The 22,410-nt window shown below is 42.3% G+C and overlaps 2 protein-coding genes across 2 annotated transcripts; both read right to left on the reverse strand.

Annotated features, from left to right (window-relative positions):
* Window positions 1-1,733: 1,733 nt before the first annotated feature.
* LOC117057401 (vomeronasal type-2 receptor 26-like) lies at window positions 1,734-7,164 on the reverse strand. The gene is made up of 4 exons (XM_033168245.1): window positions 6,967-7,164; window positions 5,790-6,017; window positions 4,540-4,666; window positions 1,734-2,644 (listed from the first exon to the last, which is right to left on the reverse strand). The coding sequence occupies exons 1-4, from the start codon at window positions 7,162-7,164 to the stop codon at window positions 1,734-1,736; spliced, it is 1,464 nt and encodes a 487-aa protein (XP_033024136.1).
* Window positions 7,165-13,913: 6,749 nt separating this feature from the next.
* Window positions 13,914-18,905, reverse strand: LOC117057402 (vomeronasal type-2 receptor 26-like). Its single transcript, XM_033168246.1, has 4 exons — window positions 18,771-18,905; window positions 16,627-16,731; window positions 15,541-15,667; window positions 13,914-14,815 (listed from the first exon to the last, which is right to left on the reverse strand). The coding sequence occupies exons 1-4, from the start codon at window positions 18,903-18,905 to the stop codon at window positions 13,914-13,916; spliced, it is 1,269 nt and encodes a 422-aa protein (XP_033024137.1).
* Window positions 18,906-22,410: the final 3,505 nt, after the last annotated feature.

Raw genomic sequence — 22,410 nt, forward strand, 5'->3', positions numbered from 1 at the left:
CCGGTTTTTTAAAAAGGTTTGTTTGTTTTCTGGGAGCAAATAGCACAGAAATGGGCACCAAAGTTGTGCTTTATTCTGCTAGGTTTTGGGAAGTGGTTTTTACATTACACTGACCGTGTTGCCTGTGGCTGTTCCACACGTCCTCCATTCATGCTCTAAGCATAAAACAATATATATGTAATAATTATCAGGAACACAAGTGGAACCAGCAACACTTAAAAGCTACTTGGCTTGCTGAGTGGGGGGAGAGAAAAGAGAGATCTCAGCAGGAATCTAAAGCAGCATAGTGAGTATACCTGCCTTACGTTACTAATGAAATTGATAGAACTAACACATTGTGGCAGATAACATCTGGCAGGGAGGGGACTGCCAGCTGATCTCTGATGGTTCAGGACATCTGAAAGTGGCAGTGAGGCTGCTGCACAGGCACAACCCCCTCTTAGGGGTTGACCAAACCATTGAGTCCTTGGATTCCTTTAATGGAACACCCTTCACATAGGGATGGTGAGAGCGTTCTCCCATCCCTATCACCTGAACCAGAGCCTATCCACAACCTTACAAGTAGTGACAGTTTGCTATGTGGCAGGTGAAACCCAAATGGCAACAGCCAATCAGCCAAGTGGGGAAAATTCCTGACGTGCCCCTGTCCCAACGACAGATGACACACACGGCATAGCAAGGACAAGCACAACAACCAAAAAGTAGGGAGAGGTGGGCGGGTGTTCTGATGCACACACCAAAAGAGGAACAGGGTATTGGTTTCCAGGTCTCACTGCAATACGTGCCCTCTTTAAGGGAGGACCCAATTTAACAGCACAAGTCTTAGACTTCAACACTTGCACACTGACATCAGCAGAAGTCACATAAATCTTTTCCAAAGTACAGAACTTAAACTAACTGACAAATATGCAGCATTTCTCCACACAAACTATTACAGCAACAAGTAAGGATTATTTTCTGGAAGTGGCATAAGTAGTCTGCTGCTTCTGTCAATGAAATAAAGAGGTTTCGATCCAGATAGTTGCAGTAGTTTAACTGATTTCTATCAACATTAAGTGCTACTATGTGAGTCTGAATACAACCTAATATGAGTTTCTCATGTATACCGTATATTCCAGCATATAAGACGACTGGGCGTATAAGACGACCCCCAACTGTTCCAGTTAAAATATAGAATTTGAGATATACTCAGCCGCAGATTCTCCACCCGGTGTATAAGACGACCCCCGACTTTTGAGAAGATTTTCCTGGATTAAAAAGTAGTCTTATACGCCAGAATATACAGTATTTTCTTTTGACTATGAATTGTGAGGTCAATTAAACATAAACGTTGTACATCAATAGGACTAATCTATGTTTCATTTGTTTCAGTAGGTCTACTCTAAAAATGACTCATTCCAGATCCAAAATGCAGTTCATACAGTATTGCATTTTAGATAGAGCAAATAAACAAAGAATGCAACAGTAACATAGGACTCAGTCCTATAAATTTCAGCATGCGTATTATTTATTTAACATTATTTTTCTTTATTAAGTTCTATACTTCATCCAAAGATCACAGGGTGGTTTACAAAATAAAAACACAAAAATACATACCATAATAACAAGCGGAAACAATTACTCCCCCCCCACACACACACACAGTTTGAAAGGCCATAGGAATGAGATGCTTCTCACTGACTTAATTCCCTTAATTCTCATTGCTAATTTTAATTGGGCCAGGGCCAAATGATTTAGAATGTTTCATTGTTTCTTCTTCTTAACTGTTCCTTGTTGTTCAGCTCAGGTCTGAACACAATGATGTAGAGCTTTGGAGAAAAGACACAAACCAGTAAGCCCGCACTGGAGGCCAAGATGGAGAAAATCTCCACGGCAACCATATATTTACCCTTGGTGCTCAGGTAGGTTGGGACAAAGGTCAGCCAAACACTGCAAAAGACCAACATGCTGAAGGTGATGAACTTGGCTTCATTAAAACTATCAGGCAACTTACGGGCTAGGAAAGCCACAGTGAAGCTGACAGTGGCCAGGAAGCCCATGTAGCTCAAAACACAGTAGAACATGGTGACGGAGCCCTCATTACATTCGTGTACAATTTCTTTCATAACTGAGTGCATGTTGAAATCTGGGAACGGGGGAGATGTTGAGAGCCACACAGTACAAATAGTGGCTTGAATCAGGGAGCAGGAAAGGACAATGGAAGCAGCCAGTCTGTTCCCCAACCATTTCCTTATTCTGGATCCAGGCATGGTAGCCATGAAAGCTAGAACTACAATGGTGGTTTTTGCCAGAACACAAGATATCGCTCCTGAGAAGATAATGCCAAAAGCAGTTTGTCGAAGATGACACGTCACCTTTTTGGGTTGGCCAATGAACAGCAAGGCACAAAGGAAGGAAAGCAGGAGGAAAATGAGAAGAGTGTAGGTGAGATTCCGGTTGTTGGCCTTGACAATGGGAGTGTCCTTAAGCTTAACAAAGATGCCAAGTACTGAAGCTGTAATAAATGAAAAGGAAAGAGCCAATACTGCCAAAGAGATCCCCAAAGGTTCACCAAAAGTGAGGAAGATTATGAATTTTGGAGTGCATGAATTACGGGCATTGTTTGGATACTGATCTTCTGGACATTGCAAACAGTCATCCATGTCTGAAAAAGAAAACATGAGGAAACCCTATTTATAGTGTAATATGGAAACCCTATTTGCAGCAGAATAATCAAGGCAAAAGGAGAGATAAAAAACCCCAATGAATGGACACTTGGGTAACCAGATTAATTTTACAAAACCTAGGAGAGATGGATGCTAGATAGATAATTGAAAAACTTATATCCATCTTTCTTATGCAATTATATTTTGAGGATACTGTACTCAGAGATGGTAGTTGTGGAACCTCAAGTTTTCAGCCTATAATTTCAAATGTGCCAGGACACGTACACAAAAAACCACCTCACCTGCCTGTGAATTTCACTCATCTGTCTGGAAGTGGGGGGGGGGGGTTATTATAGTTCATTTGTACTTTCCACATAATAATAGAGGAGGTACAAAGCTTCTTTTCTGAATCAGAATTCAGTCCTAGACTCTGAGCTAAATCAGATAGTGTAATGGCTTGGTTCTCTCCCACAAACGCGAGACAACTCCGGCAGTCAATTATTTCAGATTTATTGTTCAACAAACAAACAAACCAGGTCAGAGCTCAGCTAATCTCAGTCATCCTCAGATATCGCAGTTGCCGGAACTAAGCTCTGTCCCCTTTTCCCACAACAGGGAAAACCTCCACCTTCTCTTCCTTTCCTTTTTGTGCTTCTCATAAAGTCTCGTGATCCTACGAGATTTTGGAGAGGGCACTGCTGGTCTTCCTGGGTCTGAGTCACTCTCTGGGCTGACAAGCTGCATTCTTTCACTCTGGCTCTCCCTTCCATTATCCCTGTGCCCAGAGATCAAGTCACGGCTGCTCCCTGCCACTTCTCCCTCCCCTCTGCAGTCCATTCTAATCTGCTCTCTCTCTATGCCAGCGTTCTCATTCCCTATCAGTGAAGGAACGTAGCTGAGAGACAGGCTCTTCAGTACTAACTTTTTTACTACTTCTGCATAGCGTGGTTTACAATATAATAATGTTCATTACTTCTACCAAGCTCTTGGCACTGATTGCTTAATACATACATATCAGTAGTTATACCGGAATGTAATCTGTATCTAACTATATTCTCTTATCTAGAATATTCCTGATAACCTGTAATCCTATTTCTTAACAAACCAAAAACCACTTTGCTGAAACTAAGCAGTTCTAGGCAGGGGGCGGAGAAAGGATGCGGTGGGGGCAGGCCACCCTGTGTGTCACCACTGAAGGGGGGTAACAAAATGGCGAGTGGCACTCACCTTGGGGCCTGCAGCATGTCCAAGCCACAGGTCTCTCCTGGGAGTGACGCAGTGGCTTGGGCGCCCGCAGGCTCCACACTGCCCCAAACGGTCCACCCTCTGCCTCCCCCTCAGCTGCAGGGCATCTGAGTGGGAAGAGGCAGCCAGACTCCTTGGAAGCCTCACAGAGCATCCTGCCCTGGCTGGCCGTGCCCCACAGGTGGCTGCCCCCGCCCCTGGGCACAGGGTACACACACCGCCCCAGGCGCCTGATCGGCTTGCTCCGTCGCTGGTTCTGGGTCTGAACATAGCATGGATGGGGGTGCCTAAGAACCACATACACACTGTCTTGGCCTTCTTGATAGAAATAGGGAGGGATATGAATCACACACAAACACAAAAATAGCTGTTTTGTATTTGCAAGTCCATATTGACAGATTGAGCTGTTGGTTGGATGAGATGGGGAGGTTTATGAAATATGCAAGGTAGTTTGTATACAAAAGATGCAAAGATGTTTTTGTTAAGAACATTGATTGATTGCACCTCAGTTCACCCATGCAGCCATGTCCTGGTAGCTGGCATTGATCGCTACCCATGCAAAGTAAATAAATAAATAAGCATGTGCAAGGAGATGACCAAACATCCCAAGATTAAGCCATTTGTGAAAGATTACCACGGCACATCTTACCCTTCTGGTTTGAGAACTTCCCTTCTGGACAGGGAAGGCAATCATAGCAGCAAAATGGCTTCCCTTCCTTCTTGGTTCTACTGTAACCCAAATGGCAATGGTCATTACAAAGAGAAATGGGTAGTGCCTGTACATAAAAGATAGAGGAAAACAATTCCTGGTTTCAAATTGGGAGAACTGCCTTGGGTTTGGCATAAATAGAGGGGATGACTGGTATTTTGCTATAATTTTCTGCCTTTCTTCAATGAATCTTTTTTGTGTTGCTTGGGACTTCTTTACTCGTACATTGGATTACAAGTAAAACTATTTAAATTAACATAATTTCAAAAAATTGCCTGGTGAAGATTTGAGACATAAACATAAATTAGAAGTGGATACACCAAACATGTAGAGTGTGATAAAGCAAGACTTGGTGACTCCAACATCTGAATTACTTAGGGTAGGTGTGGGGGACCGTCAGGTATTGGCTAAGCTTGCTGTGGATATGGGTGTTGCAGTTCAGAAACATCTGGAGGGCTGAAGGTTCCCCATCCCTGCCTTTGGAGAAGGGCCATAGATCAACGGTACGGAATCTGCGTTGCATGCAGTTCAATCCCAGGTATCTCCAGCTAGGGTTCAGAAAGACCTTGGTCTTCAACCCCAGAGACCAGCTGCCAGTCAGTGTCAGCATTGAGCTAGATGGGTCAATTGATTGACTTCGTCTAAGAGAGCTACCTTTATTCCTATTTATGTTGCAAGGAATGCAAGAAAAGCAGTGTCCTGGAACATCTGATCATATTATGATTATAGTAATTTATTTCTTTAATCACCCTGATACATAGCAGTCTGAAGACATCTGACAATAAATGAAAATAAATACAAAGAATTACACAGGAGGCTAAAATAAACAACAGAGCACTAAATGCCATCATGCACTAGTTCTCATAGAGTTGTATGCATGTGTGATCCCTGCAATAAGAGCTGTATGAGCAGGATCTTCATTGCATTGAGTCCCTATAAATAGATGGCTATATGCATAAGTAAATAAACATTTTCAAATGTGCCATCCAACATGCAGACATGGCAGGCATGATTAGCAATAGCACAGTTAGGTTGGGGGGCATGCTGAAGAGGCTGTGAGCCTACCTGACAGTGAATAAACAGAGATGCACAGGGAAAGGACTGGAGACAAAAGTATTTCCACGACACCTCTTGAAGACTGGCAAAATGACATTTAGATAAAGCCCGCAAAAATATGTCTGGAGTCAAACCTGGTTAAACCTGCTGGGCCATACAATGGCATCCTCACGAATGGTGAACTCTTTGCCCAGGGGGTCCCGTGGGTCTACTCCTCCAACTCTCACTCTAAGAATGGACCGGTTTGGGAATGTCACCCAGTTTATTATATCAAATGCAGCCTCTAGTTCTCCATGTTGGTTGAAATAAACTTTTTCGCCAGAAGTATTATTAAAGAAGCTATTTCTCACCAAGCGGCTGAGCTGAATTGGGCAGGGGGAAAGATGGGGAAAGAAGAGTATTTCATAAGTAAATATAACAGGTTGATGATGAACTTTCCTTCTTGAAGGATGTGAGCAATGGGCCTTTCAAAGATTCATTCATAAAGACCAGCAATGGATGTGATAGAGGTCACTGAGCACTACATCATCATCATCTTCTCGTGACGAAAGAGGATGCTGGACTAGAATAAGAAGAAGAAGAGTTTGGATTTGCTATCCCGCTTTATCACTACCCGAAGAAGTCTCAAAGCGGCTAACATTCTCCTTTCCCTTCCTCTCCTCCCCCACAACAAACACTCTGTGAGGTGAGTGGGGCTGAGAGACTTCAAAGAAGTGTGACTAGCCCAAGGTCACCCAGCAGCTGCATGTGGAAGAGCGGAGACACGAACCTGGTTCCCCAGATTACGAGTCCCCCACTCTTAACCACTACAACACACTGGCCAATGTCCTGGTCCAGCAAGATCTTCTTATGGCCTTAAGTAAGTGAATGCAGAATAATTACTTCCTGTATTCTCTCTTTCTCTACATACATATGGGCATTTGTTTCCAGTAAGGTTTTTTTAAAAAAAATAAGATATTTTCATGAAGAGCAGAGGGGGGAGGGAGAGAGAGATCCTTCTGATGCAGCTGCCATTTGGCATTAAATGGAAACTCCTGCTGTAATCTCCTATTAGTGAGATGAAAGGCCTAAACCCATTCAGTATGAGTCAGTCACAGTCCTGAGTGAGGTCCCTAGCAGCTTCTCTTGGCAGTTGTAGAACGGATTCACACAACAGTGAGCTATGTTTTCAATGTCACATGTAATTTGGTCTTTAGATGCTAAACACCCTTGGTAGAAACAGAAACTTTCCAAACACTCTGGATTCTTTATTTCTATTATAATCCCAGGGTTATGGTGAGCATTCCTGCATTATTGTACTCATGATATTACCTTCCACATCTGTTGATTCCAAAGCTTCAGCCGCCCTTCATCCACTCTGCGCTTGAATTTAGATGAATGCATGGCATGCATGGAGTGTGCCACAGCATAGACTGCATTGTAGATGCTATAGCTGTGGCCAATCATGCTCGTTTCAAAATAGAGCCAGGAAGAGCCTCCAGCTTCTCCTCCCCAGTGCAATGTCGCCATCCTGCATATTTCCTTTAGAGTCAGGGAAATGACACTGAAATGCCTTTTCCCAGTATATCCTCACGAAGCCATCTTCTTTTTCCAAGATGGGATTTCTCATCTGAACAAATTCCTGGAATCCCAAGACCTCATTTGAGTGAATTGTGAAGGACAGAGTACCATGGAGGAAGTCTATGTCCTGATCTCTCTGAAAGGGAAGTGATGTGAAATCCATCTGAACCGTCATGACCCAAACTTTACCTTTAGCCTTTATTGGTATATCTTCATATTCTGACATAGCAGGAAACATTCTCAAAAGTGTCATGGAATCAATTTCCCCATGAATGATCACACATTAACAGTACTTCTCATGGCAACATTAAATGTCTTGAGCCCATCTGCAACTAAGTCCATAAGACCACTAGAATAGAAATTGATGGAAATCTCCCTATGAAATCAAAGCAGATTCCTCTCAGAATAAATTTTGGAACCACGCTCTGTAGAAACCTCTCTCCAGTCTCATTATCGGCAATCAACACGCCAGTCCATAACCATCTGAAGTGTAGCAGTAATTTGAGAATCCCTTCATATTGATGGTCTATATTTGGGAACATTTGGTTATAGAAAGCAACTTCAGTTTTAATATTTCTCATTGGAGCAGGACCATAGATGAGCTAAATCAAAGATAGGAAATGAGGAGATGAGAAATTTTGTTTAAGTGTGCTGTGGTTTTCTTTTTTAGCTTGTATTGGCTACAGTTAAAAATGCAATCTAGATTTCAGATTTTGTTTGAGGGAGTGCTGCTGACATGGGAGCTTGTTGGTATTTCCTCAACTTAATAGAACTGGAAAGAATTCAAAGGTACAGATACACCAAGCAATCCTCTAAACATAGAAAAATGTTCTCACCAGTGAAATTGTAGTGGCACAAAGTATATGCTGGTCAAGGGTTGTGGCAATCTACTCAATCAATTATGCGCAGTTACCTTTCATAGTAGTGTTATGTCTTACATTACACTGGCATAACAGGGCTTCCACCATCTTCCATGTAGGATGAGAACTCCCATAATCTATGGGCACATTGCCCTTGCTGGGCATTACACCTTACTGTAGCCCCTCAACCAGCTTATTTCTTTATTTGTATTAAGATATCTATCCAGATCCTCACCATTTAATTCCAAGGCAGTTAATAATGTTCCATATTAAGCAACAAGGAAGGAAAGCAAATGAAAAACAACTGACAAAGGAGCAACACAGTAACAGTTGTGAAGGGGCAACTGATCATCAGCGCTTGCAAAGTGCTATGTTTTTGCCTGAAAAGAAGACCTAATGGTCGGGGTAGTTTTCTATCAGGAGAGGTGCTCTGAGAGGATGTTACCTGTGGAATCTTGTAGTTGCTCAGTATATTTGCCATATGAAGACAAACCTCAGAGTTCGGACTCCAATGACAGCTGCTAGATAATTCTGGGTGTCACACTTGTAGTTGGGGATGAATCTGCAGTACGTAGAGAGGAGTTCCAAGGAGGCACGATAGGTCCAGCTTTGACTAAAATGGCTATTGTAGATGTGGAAGCCAGGGTAAGGTGGGGTAAGATTTGGTGGTTTGCATTGATCTCCTTTACAGCAAATTACTAATGCCAGGATATGTTGGTAAAGCTGTGTCATAACCCTGAAAGGATAGTTACATGATGTAACACAGGTGTGTTCCTTTGGGTAGGATAATTGCTACACCACACTGCCACCAATACTATCCTACTGATCATCTCCATTCAGGTAAATCTGGAAGAATATTAATATGTGCAGGATCCAGCTCTTAACTATTGTGTTTAAATCTAGTTGTTGGTTGGTGGTGGTGGTGGTGTTTTTTGAATTAAATTTCTATGCAGGTGTTCACCCAAGGATCATTGGGCAGTTTAAAACATAAAAATACACCTAAAGGCACCTAAAGAAATTTATCAAAGGCACCAGGTGAGCCTCCCTTAGCAGAGTATTCTACAAACAGAGAGCCACTGCAGAAAAGGCCCTGAACTTCTGTGAAGGGGGCACACAAAGAAAGGCCTCAGATGCTGATTGCCCGGTCTCAGTTAGTTCATATGGGGCATGGCAATTTTGAGGTTTTGCAGTCCCTGAAACTCCTTAAGCCGATATTAGATTCATGCCTGCCACAACTAAAAATATGATGATTGATATGGTTTAGCTACAGGGATGATGCAACTATTTGGCAAAGAAATATGTCCTTCTCTCATTCACTGGATCTAACACTGATCTATGGGCCTGACACTCCTACGGAAAATTAATATAACAAATATATGGTACAGGGTTTTTTACAAACAAATCTTACACAATGTCATCAAAGGAGGTCATTAGAAGGACATTTATCGAAGTCTATTGGGTTGAATAATATGGAGATCTGAGACATAATACCAGCAACAATGAGGTCTCCTGGCTGGTAATACTTGTGAAGAAATGGAAGGGGACTGCAGATGCTGAACTTAGTGTTAGGAATCTTGCACATCACCTGAAGTAGAAGCACTGGTAGCAATAGTACAAATCCAACTATCTTGCATGAAATAATTCCTCTTCTACCTAAATTCTCCTGTCCCACATTATCTTTCAGTAAGTCCTTTGCTGTGCTGGGCAGCCTGACTTAAGTCAACACTACGTTGATTTTTGAGTCAGATTGTGCAGTGTAAAGCATCTGTTATCAGCCGACCAAGCCCTGGCTATCTCTTGGAATTGTACCGGTGATATTCACAGCACCCTCCTATCTTCATTGATAATAATGCAACTCCTATTGGCAGCTCCCTTGATATGTGGAAACGAAGCTTCCATGCTTAATTTCATAATTACAGAGAGGATAATAATATCATTGAGATTTACAGGCACTTAGATGTGACGGCTGCAATCATCCAGCTCATGTGATCATCTAATTGTGTTATGGGAATTAATGGTCCCAGATAGTGCAATTTGTAGTAGGAAACTAGGTGGATGTAAACTATAGTAGAGTTAGGAGCAGATGATATTTATATTCTCAACTTTGTACAAGCAGGGACCATTGAGCAAATACCATGCTAGATGCATACACTTGAAAGTGAAGTTACTCAGCTTGTTCTGTGCAGGTTCTCACTGGTATTCACAAACGGACAGATCAATATGATGATGCCAGAAATCCCCTTGAGAAAATGATGTGCATGGAGTGAGTTAAATGTCGTGGAAAACCAGTCCTAAGTTTGTATTCTCTGCACTCCTGACTTCTGTTCATCTGCTTTTATTGTGGTTTTTTAATATAATGTCTGCCAGAGACTATTCATTTTATAATGTCTGCCAGAGACTATTCATTCCCTACCCAGTGCTGTACTGCAGAAGCTTCCAAGTTCACTTAAGATGAGTTTGGCTTCCATGGACCTTAAGGCCCATAGATATTATAGACTGGTTAGGTTAACATCTGTCCTGGGAAGACTGAAAGTACAGGTCAATCATTCATTCATATTTTATTTGTACACTGCACTTCCATGAAAGAATCTTACTCCAAGTAGCTAACATAAGAATACGGGAACATAATAATAATATAATATTTATTATTTGTACCCGCCCATCTGGCTGGATTTCCCCAGCCACTCTGGGCGGCTTCCAACAGAAACCAAATACAACAATATCACACATTAAAAATTCCCTAAAAAGGGCTGCCTTCAGGTTTTTTCTGAATGTCAGGTAGTTGTTTATTTCCCTGACCTGTGATGGGGAGGGCGTTCCACAGGGCGGCGCCACTAACAGAGAAGGCCCTCTGCCTGGTTCCCTGTAGTTTTGCTTCTCGCAGTGAGGGAACAGACAGAAGGCCCTCGGCCTGGATCTCAGTGTCCGGGCTGAATGATGGGGGTGGAGACGCTCCTTCAGGTATACAGGACCGAGGCCGTTTAGGGCTTTAAAGGTCAGCACTAACACTTGAATTGTGCTCGGAAACGTACTGGGAGCCCAATGCAGATCTCTCAGGACCGGTGTTATGTGGTCTCGGCGGCCACTCCCAGTCACCAGTCTAGCTGCCGCATTTTGGATTAATTGCAGTTTCCGGGTCACCTTCAAAGGCAGCCCCACATAGAGCGCATTGCAGTAGTCCAAGCGGGAGATAACCAGAGCAGCACCACTTTGGTGAGACAGTCCGCGGGCAGGTAGGGTCTCAGCCTGCGTACCAGGTGGAGCTGGTAGACAGCTGCCCTGGATACAGAATTAACCTGCGCTTCCATGGACAGCTGTGAGTCCAAAATGACTCCCAGGCTGCGCACCTGGTCCTTCAGGGGCACAGTTACCCCATTCAGGACCAGGGAATCCTCCACACCTGCCCTCCTCCTGTCCCCCAAGAACAGTACTTCTGTCTTGTCAGGATATCTCAAAATCAATAGCGTCAAGAACAATTTCATAATAAAAATCAACAACAGAATAGCAAATATAACAGCATAGAAAAAGCAATATTTTAGCGTAATAAATATAGCAAGATGACATTAATAGCATCACACCTCTTGGAAACAGAAAAAATTGCGGGGATTCTTTGCTGGAGCCTCCCGTGTTCAGGACAAGGTCAACTGCACACGGGATACCATTTGCTTGGGATCTGCGGCCAGCGTCTCACGTGCGTCCTTGCATGGGCACCGGCCAAGCCTGCGAATGGGACGGCCGGTAATTCCGGAGCTTAACTCACACCGCGCCGTTGTCCGCCAGGCTGAATCTGAAGGGTGCGTGAGTAGTTCGGATGAAAAAGTGCCTCGTAGATGTACCTGCAAGCACTTGCGACCTCCTAAATTGTTCCCTTAAGTAACGTACCCAAATAAAAGGTGGCCAAAACTATGGCCAAGCAAGAGAGATAGTAAGCTACGAAAAATTTAATTAAGACGAAATAAAGACAGACAACCATTGTTTCTTTTGATGGCTTTGGCTAACCCGCATGGGCTTCTACTTCTCTCTATGCCTCGACTATTCTAAGCCTACCTAAACTAGCCGACCCTGTACCGCCAATTCTTCCGCAATCTCTAGGCTAACTAAACCTTTACCGCCATTCTTCCGCAAGCTAACCTCTCTACCTCCTGCATGCGTTCCAACCCAACCAACCCAACCAACCCGTTCCCAAAACCCCGACTACCTGAACGACTGATCAATCCTGACTATCTGCCCAAAACGGGGGAGCCACAGCCTTTTATTGACAACGAACAAGCAACGTCATGATCATACTTTTACCAATCAGAACACTGTTGCTGCCCTTGAAAAGGGCGGGAAGCAGATTAACTGACCATTAACAAGTTTAAACCTTTGGAGCCAAAAAAGTCTAAGCGGAGGGATCTCAGTGGCAAGATGCCTACTGAGTCCTGCTTTCACTTTCGCTTTTACTCGGAAGTATACGTTAAATAGTGCACATTATTGACATTAACCAGATACAATAATTGCGGGTGCAAAGACACCCACGGAGTGTATTCCCACAAAAAATAACCACTGATCTAACCACAACACCCCGCTGGACTATATGGTGGCTGTAATAGATGCTGTAGAGACAGCAGCATACAACCGGAGCATTAAACCCAAGCTATGCCACAAACAGGATGTTTTGGGGGAATAACACAAGATGGAATGCTTTGCTAGATGAAATGCACTCATCAGCAGAGCTAGACAGGTTGTGAGTGAAGACCTTTTCTGGCCTTCATGCATGCGAAACAGATCTGGGAAATGAATATGATGCTGATATTTGGAATTCTTCCCTAGGTGAAACCCCTTACTAGCAGCTCCACACCAGAGATCTTTTGCCTCACTGGAATATGTCCTTGATTTCTGATAATCTCCTTACTTGACTTGTGAGTGTGTGCAGTACTAGTGTACTATGCAAACGCAAAACTAACATTTGTTGCTGCTCACTCTTTTGCCTCTGGCCCACGTGGACCAGCAAGTGGCCTCTGGAAGGCTGATCCAGAACTTTTTTCCCCCTCATTTGCCTTTTGTGAAAGGTGTTGATTCCCCCTCGCCCATGTGAACCTAAATCTGTTCTAGGTTCCCCTCCCCAATACTCTGGAGCAGATATTGGGGAGAGTATGAGGCCCACACAGGGTGAGAGAGAGGGAAGAAAATCCATTGTACAAGCAGAAAGCTAGCACTCATGGGATGAAGCAATCGGATACAACTGAAGTGTTGGGGGCAGGAGTTTTCTGGAATTGGGAGCTTTGAGACTCCACAGAACAACTAGTGAAACAATATGGCCCCATTTGCATGTAGGCAGACAAAATAAACTTCCCACAAATCCTGGGCTCTGTATAACTTGGATTTATTGTTTGAACTGTTGCATTCAGGAAATAAATGGCAATGCTGTGGCATTCAAAATGGAAGGGCAAAGCTTACATTCTTATGTTTGTGATATGTTGTTTGGCTGTCGGATGTGTGTGGGGGGGGGGGGATAATGAATTAATATAGGATAGCTCCTGGGGGTGGGAGTATCTTCATATCCACTCAAGGTGGCAGATAATTATGCCACTGCCATTGTCAAACCTAAGGAAGAAAGCTTTTGGCTCCCATATCCTGTTTGGTTGGTAGACTTGGAGTAGTGAGTTTATATTAACATAGGATGGTACCTATATTCAATCCATATGTTGTAATATATATGTAGTGCTTAATGAGGGAATAAAGAGAGAATCTGTAATCTAAACTGCAATCCAGTTGAACTAATCAGTTGTGGCTGGCTTAAATTCCTTTGCGTAGATTCCATTTAAGATGGACCAGGGCCATCGAATTTTAGATGCTTCAGTGATTTCTTCTTCTTAACTGCTCCTTGTTGTTCAGCTCAGGCTTCACCACAATAATATAACATTTTGGGGAAAATATACAGCCCAGTAACCCAGCACTGGAGGCCAAGATGGAGAAGATCTCCACAGCCACCATATATTTCCCTTTTGTGCTTAAATAAGTTGGAACAAAGGACAGCCATACACTGCAAAATACCAGCATGCTGAAGGTGATAAACTTGGCTTCATTAAAGCTGTCAGGTAACTTCCTGGCTAGAAAGGCTACAGAGAAGCTGACAATGGCCAGTAGGCCCATAAAGCCCAAGACACAGTAGAACATGGTGACTGACCCTTCATTACATTCTAGAACAATTTCTTTACTCATTGAGTGCATGTCTAAAGCTGGGAATGGGGGAAAAGTTGCCAGCCACACAGTGCAAAGAGCAGCTTGAATCAAGGAACAGAAAAGAACAATGGAGGTGGCCTGTTGTCTCCTCACCCATTTCCTCATGCTGGAGCCTGGTTTGGTGACCGTGAAAGCAAGGAGCACAATGACTGTCTTGGCCAACACACAAGAAACAGCCACTGAAAAGATGATGCCAAAAGCTGTTTGTCGAAGGAGACATGTCACTTTCTCAGGTCGACTGATGAATAACAAAGCACAAAGGAAGGAGAACAAGAGGGAGATGAGGAGAGTGTAGGATAGGTTGTGGTTGTTGGCTTTGACTATGGGAGTGTCCCAGTGCTTAATGAAGACCCAAAGCACCAAAGCTGCAAGGAAGGACAAGGAAAGAGCAAAGCAAGTCAAAGAGATCCCCAGCGGTTCTCCATAAGACAAGAAATGTATGTCCTTTGGCACGCATGAATCCTTTTCCACGTTTGGATAATGATCCGGTGGGCACTGAAAGCATTCATCCATGTCTGAAAAAGAGAAGCCATAGGAGCACAGCTACATGTATAATACTAAAATGATCAAAATGAAAGTAACAAAACCTTAAATAAGGGTTGCCAAGTTGATATCTGAAAAACAATTTGCCACACTTCTCATGTAATTATATTATTAGCAACGTGCCATATTCAGGAATGGTTAATGTCCCACCCCCACGCCCCAAATCTTAAGACCTAACTCGGCTTTTGAAGCTCAAAGTTATCACTTACAGAAAGGATTCTAGCAGATTTTACTTGTTCACATTTTTAGCATCCCAACATGATTTGAACTTCCCAGACTGATATGTCGAATGGAGCACAGTTGTATTTCAGTTTTAGCTTTTCTCTCCATTGTGAAACATGTTTTTGGATCTTGTTTTTAAGAGAGAGAGGCTGTTGCACTGTTAGCTTTCCCCTGAAGTTCTTTCATATTTCTGAAGGTTTCTGTTTTTTCAGCTTATGATACAACCTTCATCTGAGTGGTGATTCATTTCATTTCATTTATATTTTATTTGGTGTACATAGTTACCAGCTGTCAATGGTTTGGACTGATATTATTGAATATATCAGGCTGTATCCTCATATCAGGAACCACAACCTTCACTGAATTCTATACAACTTTCCTGAATTTTCTGAACAACTGAACACCACAAGGGAAGTATGTGTCTGATTACCTTAGTGTCAGTATATTTTAAAGGCTCCATACACGATTCTCTTACCTGTGTGGTTGGAAATCTTTCCTTCTGGACATATTATGCAATCATAACAGCAAAATGGTTTCCCTTCCTTCTTTGTTTTTTGATAACCCAAAGGACAATTGGCATTACAAAGAGAAAGGGGCTGTGCCTGTCCAAAAATGTAAGAGGATAATGTTTTCCATTTCCCCCCAATGTATCCACAATGTATACTTGCTGAATTATCTCCTTGAACTGCTACATTAGCAGCACCAAACCTGAGCAGTGTGTACGGAGGTCCTGGGTTGCCCAGGCAAAATAAGAATAGGAATAATTTTATTGGCCAAGTATCAATCATACTTGGAATTTTGCTTCGACTACATTGCAATGTAAAGAAAACTTACCTCATACAAACACTATTTGCCTCACGCTACAACAGCACACCAAAGGAACCCCATTCCACCAACTGACCTCCCTTCTGCACACAACTACAAATTCAACAGTTTGATGGCACAAGGGGAAAAAAACTATTGGAGTGCCTAAACGTTTTTGTGTATAGAGTCCTGTAACAACGTGCGGATGGAAGTAAATCAAACAGGTAATGACCAGGATGCAAAGGGTCTGTGACAATTCTCTCTGCTCTATTCCTGGCTAGAGTAGCATAAAGTGTCTCTATTGGAGGGAAACTAACACCAATTACCCTCCCTGCAATTCTTACTGCTCGTTGGAGCCTCTTCTTATCCAGCTTAGAGGCTGTGCCAAAAGACATCCCTCTCAACCTCACTGATGTGGTCCCAAGGAAAGCAGAGCAATATGTCACAGATTTGGGAAAGGGAAATGAGCAAGCCCCATTATGATAAAAGATATCCTTATGCTGCCTTCCCCTACTTGAATATGGCCCTCTGTAAATTTATCAAGTTTTATTTTTTCCAGGTGGTAAATTTGGTGGTAGTAGTGCAATAGTGGATTTAAGGGTGTGACTTAATTGGCAAAACATGGAAGATCTCTAAAGCCATGCCCTCACTCCTACACTTAGCACATGGATGAACATAGCACAGAGCTAGGTCAGTATCTGAACTGCGAATCATTGTAGAAGTGAAGGACAGGCTACAAAATATGAATTTATCTCACCTGGTTAAAGCTGCTGGGCCACACAATGGCTTCTTCACAAATGCTGAACGCTTCTTCTTGGGGAGCCATGGGGTCGATCTTTCCAACTTTCACTCTCCGAAAGGACTGGTTTGGAAATGTGACCCATTTATAATATCAAATCCAGACTCTAACTCTCCATTTTGGTTGAAGGAAACTTTTCCCCCACCGCTATTATTAAATGAGATGCTTTTAACAAAGTGGTTGAGCTGTTTTGTTTTTTAAAAAAATGAATTGAAAAAGAGAGAAAATAAAAGAAATCCAATTCATAAGTATATACAAAAGGCTGGTGATCATTCACACTTTATTACTGAACTGTTTAAAAACTTTATACCAAGGAAGAATGGATATGGAGAGAGGAAGAGCCCTATAGGCCACCTTGAGCTTATTGCAGGAACGTTGAGAGATACGTACAGCAATAAACAGATACAGTAATAAACTACAATAATAAAATGTAATAGTGGTACTAATGAAGGAAGTGACTGGGCAGCAGTGGAGCAGGTCAGAATGGTATACCCACTACTACATTTATAACCATGACGTGGTGGAAGGCAGAAGCAGGGGGGGGGATCCTACTCCATGCTTATCATTATCACCTTTTGGACTTTCCAGAGAATCTAGATTCTCTGTTTATTCCTTTGCATCTGGTGACCAGTGGAGATTAGACAAAGTCATGGAAGAAATTGGATATCTATGGCTATTAGCCACAATGACTATATACTTGCTGCAGAAAAAGGGGCATGGTGCCTCTGAACACCAGACTGTTGGGAGTGGCCTATTGCCATAAAATCCTGTTTGAGCACTTCCCCACAGGTATCAAGTTGGCTGCCTTGGGAAACCTTTGGACTGATCCCTTGCCATTTCTACTCCACTGTTAGCATGCTCAGGACATTACTGTTCACAACTGCTCATTCTGAAATGTCATTCCTTCATCCACTGTCATTCTGCCTTTGAGTCAAGATAGATGCATGGCATGCAAAGCATGTGCATTGTGCAACCACATAGAGTTCTGTGTAGACATTGGAGTTGTAGGTTGTGGGACCTACAGGTATTGGCTTTGCTTGCTGGGGATATGGGTGTTGCAGTTCAGAAATATCTGGAGGGCTGAAGGTTCACCATTCCTGCCTTAGGACCAGAGACAGAAGTATTTCCATGACACTTCTTGAAGATTGGCAAAATGGCCTGCAAAAATGTGTCGGGAGTCAAACCTGGTTAAACCTGCTGGGCCATACAATGGCATCCTCACGAATGGTAAACTCTTTGCCCAGGGGGTCCCTTAGGTCTACTCCTCCAACTTTCACTCTAAGAATGGACCGGTTTGGGAATGTCAACCAGTTTGTTACATCAAATGCAGCCTCTAGTTCTCCATGTTGGTTGAAATAAACTTCCCCCCCCCAGCACTTTTATTAAAGAAGCTATTTCTCACCAAGCGGATGAGCTAAATTGGGCAGAGGGAAAGATGGGGAAAGAAGGGTGTTTCATAAGTAAATACAACAGGTTGATGATGAACTTTCCTTCTTGAGGGATATTAGCAATGGGCCCTTCAAAAGATTCATAAAGACCAGCAATGGATGTGATAAAAGTCATTGAGCACGGCATCACCATCATCTTCTTTTGATGAAAGAGGATGCTGGACTAGATGGGCCAATGTCCTGGTCCAGCAGGATCGTCTCATGGCCTTAAGTGAATGCAGAACAATTACCTCCTGTATTCTCTCTTTCTCTACATAAATATGGGCATTTGATTTCAGTAAGGTTTTTTTTAAAATAAGATCTTTTCATTAAGAGCAGGGGGGGAGTGAGAAAGGTACGTCTGAAGCAGCTGCCATTTGGCATTAAATGGAAACTCCTGCTGCAATCTCCTATTAGTGAGATGAAAGGCCTAACCCCATTCAGTATGAGTCAGTCACAGTCCTGAGTGAGGTCCCTAGCAGCTTCTCTTGGCAGTTGTAGAACGGATTCACACAACAGTGAGCTATGTTTTCAATGTCACATGTAATTTGGTCTTTAGATGCTAAACACCCTTGGTAGAAACAGAAACTTTCCAAACACTCTGGATTCTTTATTTCTATTATTAATCCCAGGGTTATGGTGAGCATTCCTGCATTATTGTGCTCATGATATTACCTGCCACATCTGTTGATTCCAAAGCTTCAGCCGCCCTTCATCCACTCTGCGCTTGAATTTAGATGAATGCATGGCATGCATGGAGTGTGCCACAGCAAAGACTGCATTGTAGATGCTATAGCTGTGGCCAGTCATGCTCATTTCAAAAACAGAACCAGGAAGAGCCTCCAGCTTCTCCCCCCAGTGCAAATATCGCCATCCTGCATATTTTCTTCAGAGTCAGGGAAATGACACTGAAATGCCTTTTCCCAGTATATCCTCATGAAGCCATCTTCTTTTTCCAAGATGGGATTTCTCATCTGAACAAATTCCTGGAATCCCAAGACCTCCTTTGAGTGAATTGTGAAGGATAAAGTACCATGGAGGAAGTCTATGCCCTGATCTCTCTGAAAGGGAAGTGATGTGAAATCCATCTGAACCGTCATGACCCAAACTTTACCTTTAGAATTTATTGGTATATCTTCATATTCTGACATAGCAGGAAACATTCTCAAAAGTGTCATGGAATCAATTTCCCCATGAATGATCAACACATTAACAGTACTTCTCATGGCAACATTAAATGTCTTCAGCCCATCTGCAACTAAGTCCATAAGACCACTAGAATAAGAAATTGATGGAAATCTCCCTATGAAATCAAAGCATATACCTCTCAGAATAAATTTTGGAACCACGCTCTGTAGAAACCTCTCTCCAGTCTCATTATTAGTAATCAACATGCCAGTCCATAACCATCTGAAGTGTAGCAGTAACTTGAGAATCCCTTCATATTGATGGTCTATATTTGGGAACATTTGGTTATAGAAAGCAACTTCAGTTTTAATATTTCTCATTGGAGCAGGACCATAGATGAGCTAAATCAAAGATAGGAAACGAGGAGATGAGAAATTTTGTTTAAGTGTACAGTTGGTTTTTTTTTTAACTTGCATTGACTGCAGTTAAAATACAATCTAGATTTCAGATTTTGTTTTGAGGGAGTGCTGATGACATGGGAGCTTGTCCAGGTTTTTCCTCAAACTTCCTCAAACATAAGAGAACATGAAAGAATGAGCAATCCACTAAAGGTAGAAAAATCTTCTCACCAGTGAAATTTTAGTAGCACAAAGTATATGCTGGTCAGAGGTTGTGGCGATCTACTCAAGCAATTATGCTCAGTTACCTTTCAAAGTAGTGCCATGTCTTACATTACACTGGCGTAACAGGGTTTCCACCATCTTCCATTGTAGGATGAGAACTCCCATAATCTATGAGCACATTGCCTTGCTGGCTGGGGCTGATGAAAGTTGGATTTCAATAATATCTGCAGGACACCTTACTGTAGCCCCTTAGCCAGCTTATTTCTTTTATTTGTATTAAGATATCTATCCAGATCCTCACCATTTAATTCCAAGGCAGTTAATAATGTTCCATATTAAGCAACAAGGAAGGAAAGCAAATGAAAAAGAACTGACAAAGGAGCAACACTGTAACAGTTGCGAAGGGGCAACTGATCATCGGAACTTGCAAAGTGCTATGTTTTTGCCTGAAAAGAAGGCCTAATGGTTGGGGTAGTTTTCTATAAGGAGAGGTGCTCTGAGAGAATGTTACCTGTGGAATCTTGTAGTTGCTCAGTATATTTGCCATATGAAGACAAACCTCAGAGTTCGGGCCTCCAATGACTGCTGCTAGATAATTCTGGGTGTCACACTTGTAGTTGGGGATGAATCTGCTGTACGTAGAGGAGCTCCAAGGAGGCACGATAGGTCCAACTATGACTAAAATGGCTATTGTAGATGTGGAAGCCCAGGGTAAGGTTGGGTAAGATTTGGAGGTTTGCATTGATCTCTTTTACAGCAAATACTAATGCCAGGATATGTTGGTAGAGCTGTGTCATAACCCTGAAAGGATAGTTACATGATGTAATACAGTGTGTTTCCTTTGGGATAGGACAATTGCTACACCACAAGTGCACCAATACTATCTTACTGATCAATCTCCATTCAGTTAAATCTGGAGGAATATTAATATGCGCAGGTTCCAGCTCTAAACTATTGTGTTTAAATCTAGTTGTTTATTTATTTTGAATTCAGTTTCTATACAGGTGTTCACCCAAATATCATAGGGCAGTTTAAAACATAAAAAACATAAAAAATATATAAGGCACCTAAAGAAATTTATCAAAGGCACCAGGTCAGCCTCCCTTAGCAGAGTATTCTACAAATGGAGAGCTACTGCAGAAAAAGGCCCTGAACTTCTTGTGAAGGGGGCAAAAAGAAAGGCCTCAGATGTTGATTTCAAGGTCTCAGTTAGTTCAGATAACAGATGATGATTAATGTGGTTTAGCTACAGGGATGATGCAACTATTTGGCAAAGAAATATGTCCTTCTCTCATTCACTGGATCTAACACTGAACTATGGGCCTGGCACTCCTAGGGAAAATTAATATAACAAATATACGGTACCAGAGGTTTTTACAAAACAAATCTTACACAATATCACCAAAGAGGTCATTAGAAGGACATTTATCGAAGTCTATTGGGTTGAGTAATATGGAGATCTGAGACATAATACCAGCAACAATGAGGTCTCCTGGCTGGTAATACTTGTGAAGAAAAGGAAGGGGACTGCAGATGCTGAAATTAGTGTTAGGAATCTTGCACATCACCTGAAGTAGAAGCACTGGTGGCAATAGTACAAATCCAACTATCTTGAATGAAATAATTCCTCTTCTACCTAAATTCTCCTGTCCCCACATTATCTTTCAGTAAGTCCTTTGCTGTGCTGGGCAACCTGACTTAAGTCAACACTACGTTGATTTGTGAGTCAGATTGTGCGGTGTAAAGCATCTGCTATCAGCCTGACCAAGCCCTGGCTATCTCTTGTTACACCTTGGAATTGTACCGGTGATATTCACAGCACCCTCCTATCTTCATTGATAATAATGCAACTCATATTGGCAGCTCCCTTGATATGTGGAAACGAAGCTTCCATGCTTAATTTCATAATTACAGAGAGGATAATAATATCATTGAGATTTACAGGCACTTAGATATGACGGCTGCAATCATCCAGCTCATGTGATCATCTAAGTGTGTTATGGGAATTAATGGTCCCAGATAGTCAATTTGTAGTAGGAAACAAGGTGGATGTAACTATAGTAGTTAGGAGTAGATGATATTTGTATTCTCAACTTTGAACAAGCAGGGACCATTGAGCAAATACCATGCTAGATGCATTACACTTGAAAGTGAAGTTACTCAGCTTGTTCTGTGCAGGTCTCACTGGTATTCACAAACGGACAGACTAATATGATGATGCCAGAAATCCCCTTGAGAAAATGATGTGCATGGAGTGAGTTAAATGTCGTGGAAAACCAGCCCTAAGTTTGTATTCTCTGCAGTCCTGACTTCTGTTCATCTGCTTTTATTGTGGGTTTTTTTAAAAAATAAAATTTATTTATTTTCAAATCTACAAATCTACAAACAACCCTCAAGCAACCCAAAAAATAAAAATAAATAAAAAGCTATTCCATAAATTCCCATGGCCTTCCTGCCTCCCAACTGTGGGTCCTTTATTAACTTTTTTCTTCCCGCATCTTCTTTATTGGACTTCTGTTCATTTGTAATGAGATACCCAGAGACCAAGGAGCAACTCGTCATCC

The sequence above is a fragment of the Lacerta agilis genome, chromosome 14, assembly GCF_009819535.1.
Source record: "Lacerta agilis isolate rLacAgi1 chromosome 14, rLacAgi1.pri, whole genome shotgun sequence".
NCBI lineage: Eukaryota > Metazoa > Chordata > Lepidosauria > Squamata > Lacertidae > Lacerta > Lacerta agilis.

Excerpts from the sequence above, each read along its gene's own strand:
- LOC117057402 (XM_033168246.1), bottom strand. The coding sequence starts at position 18,905 with ATGACTGGCCACAGCTATAGCATCTACAATGCAGTCTTTGCTGTGGCA. Across the intron at positions 16,732-18,770 it reads GGAATCAACAGATGTGGCAG|TCCTTTCGGAGAGTGAAAGT; the intron begins GTAATATCATGA and ends TTTCCAAACCAG. Across the intron at positions 14,816-15,540 it reads AAAGATTTCCAACCACACAG|ACATGGATGAATGCTTTCAG; the intron begins GTAAGAGAATCG and ends TCTCTTTTTCAG.
- LOC117057401 (XM_033168245.1), bottom strand. The coding sequence starts at position 7,164 with ATGGCGACATTGCACTGGGGAGGAGAAGCTGGAGGCTCTTCCTGGCTC. Across the intron at positions 4,667-5,789 it reads GGCCCAGCAGGTTTAACCAG|GCACTACCCATTTCTCTTTG; the intron begins GTTTGACTCCAG and ends TTTTATGTACAG. Across the intron at positions 2,645-4,539 it reads GAAGTTCTCAAACCAGAAGG|ACATGGATGACTGTTTGCAA; the intron begins GTAAGATGTGCC and ends TTTCTTTTTCAG.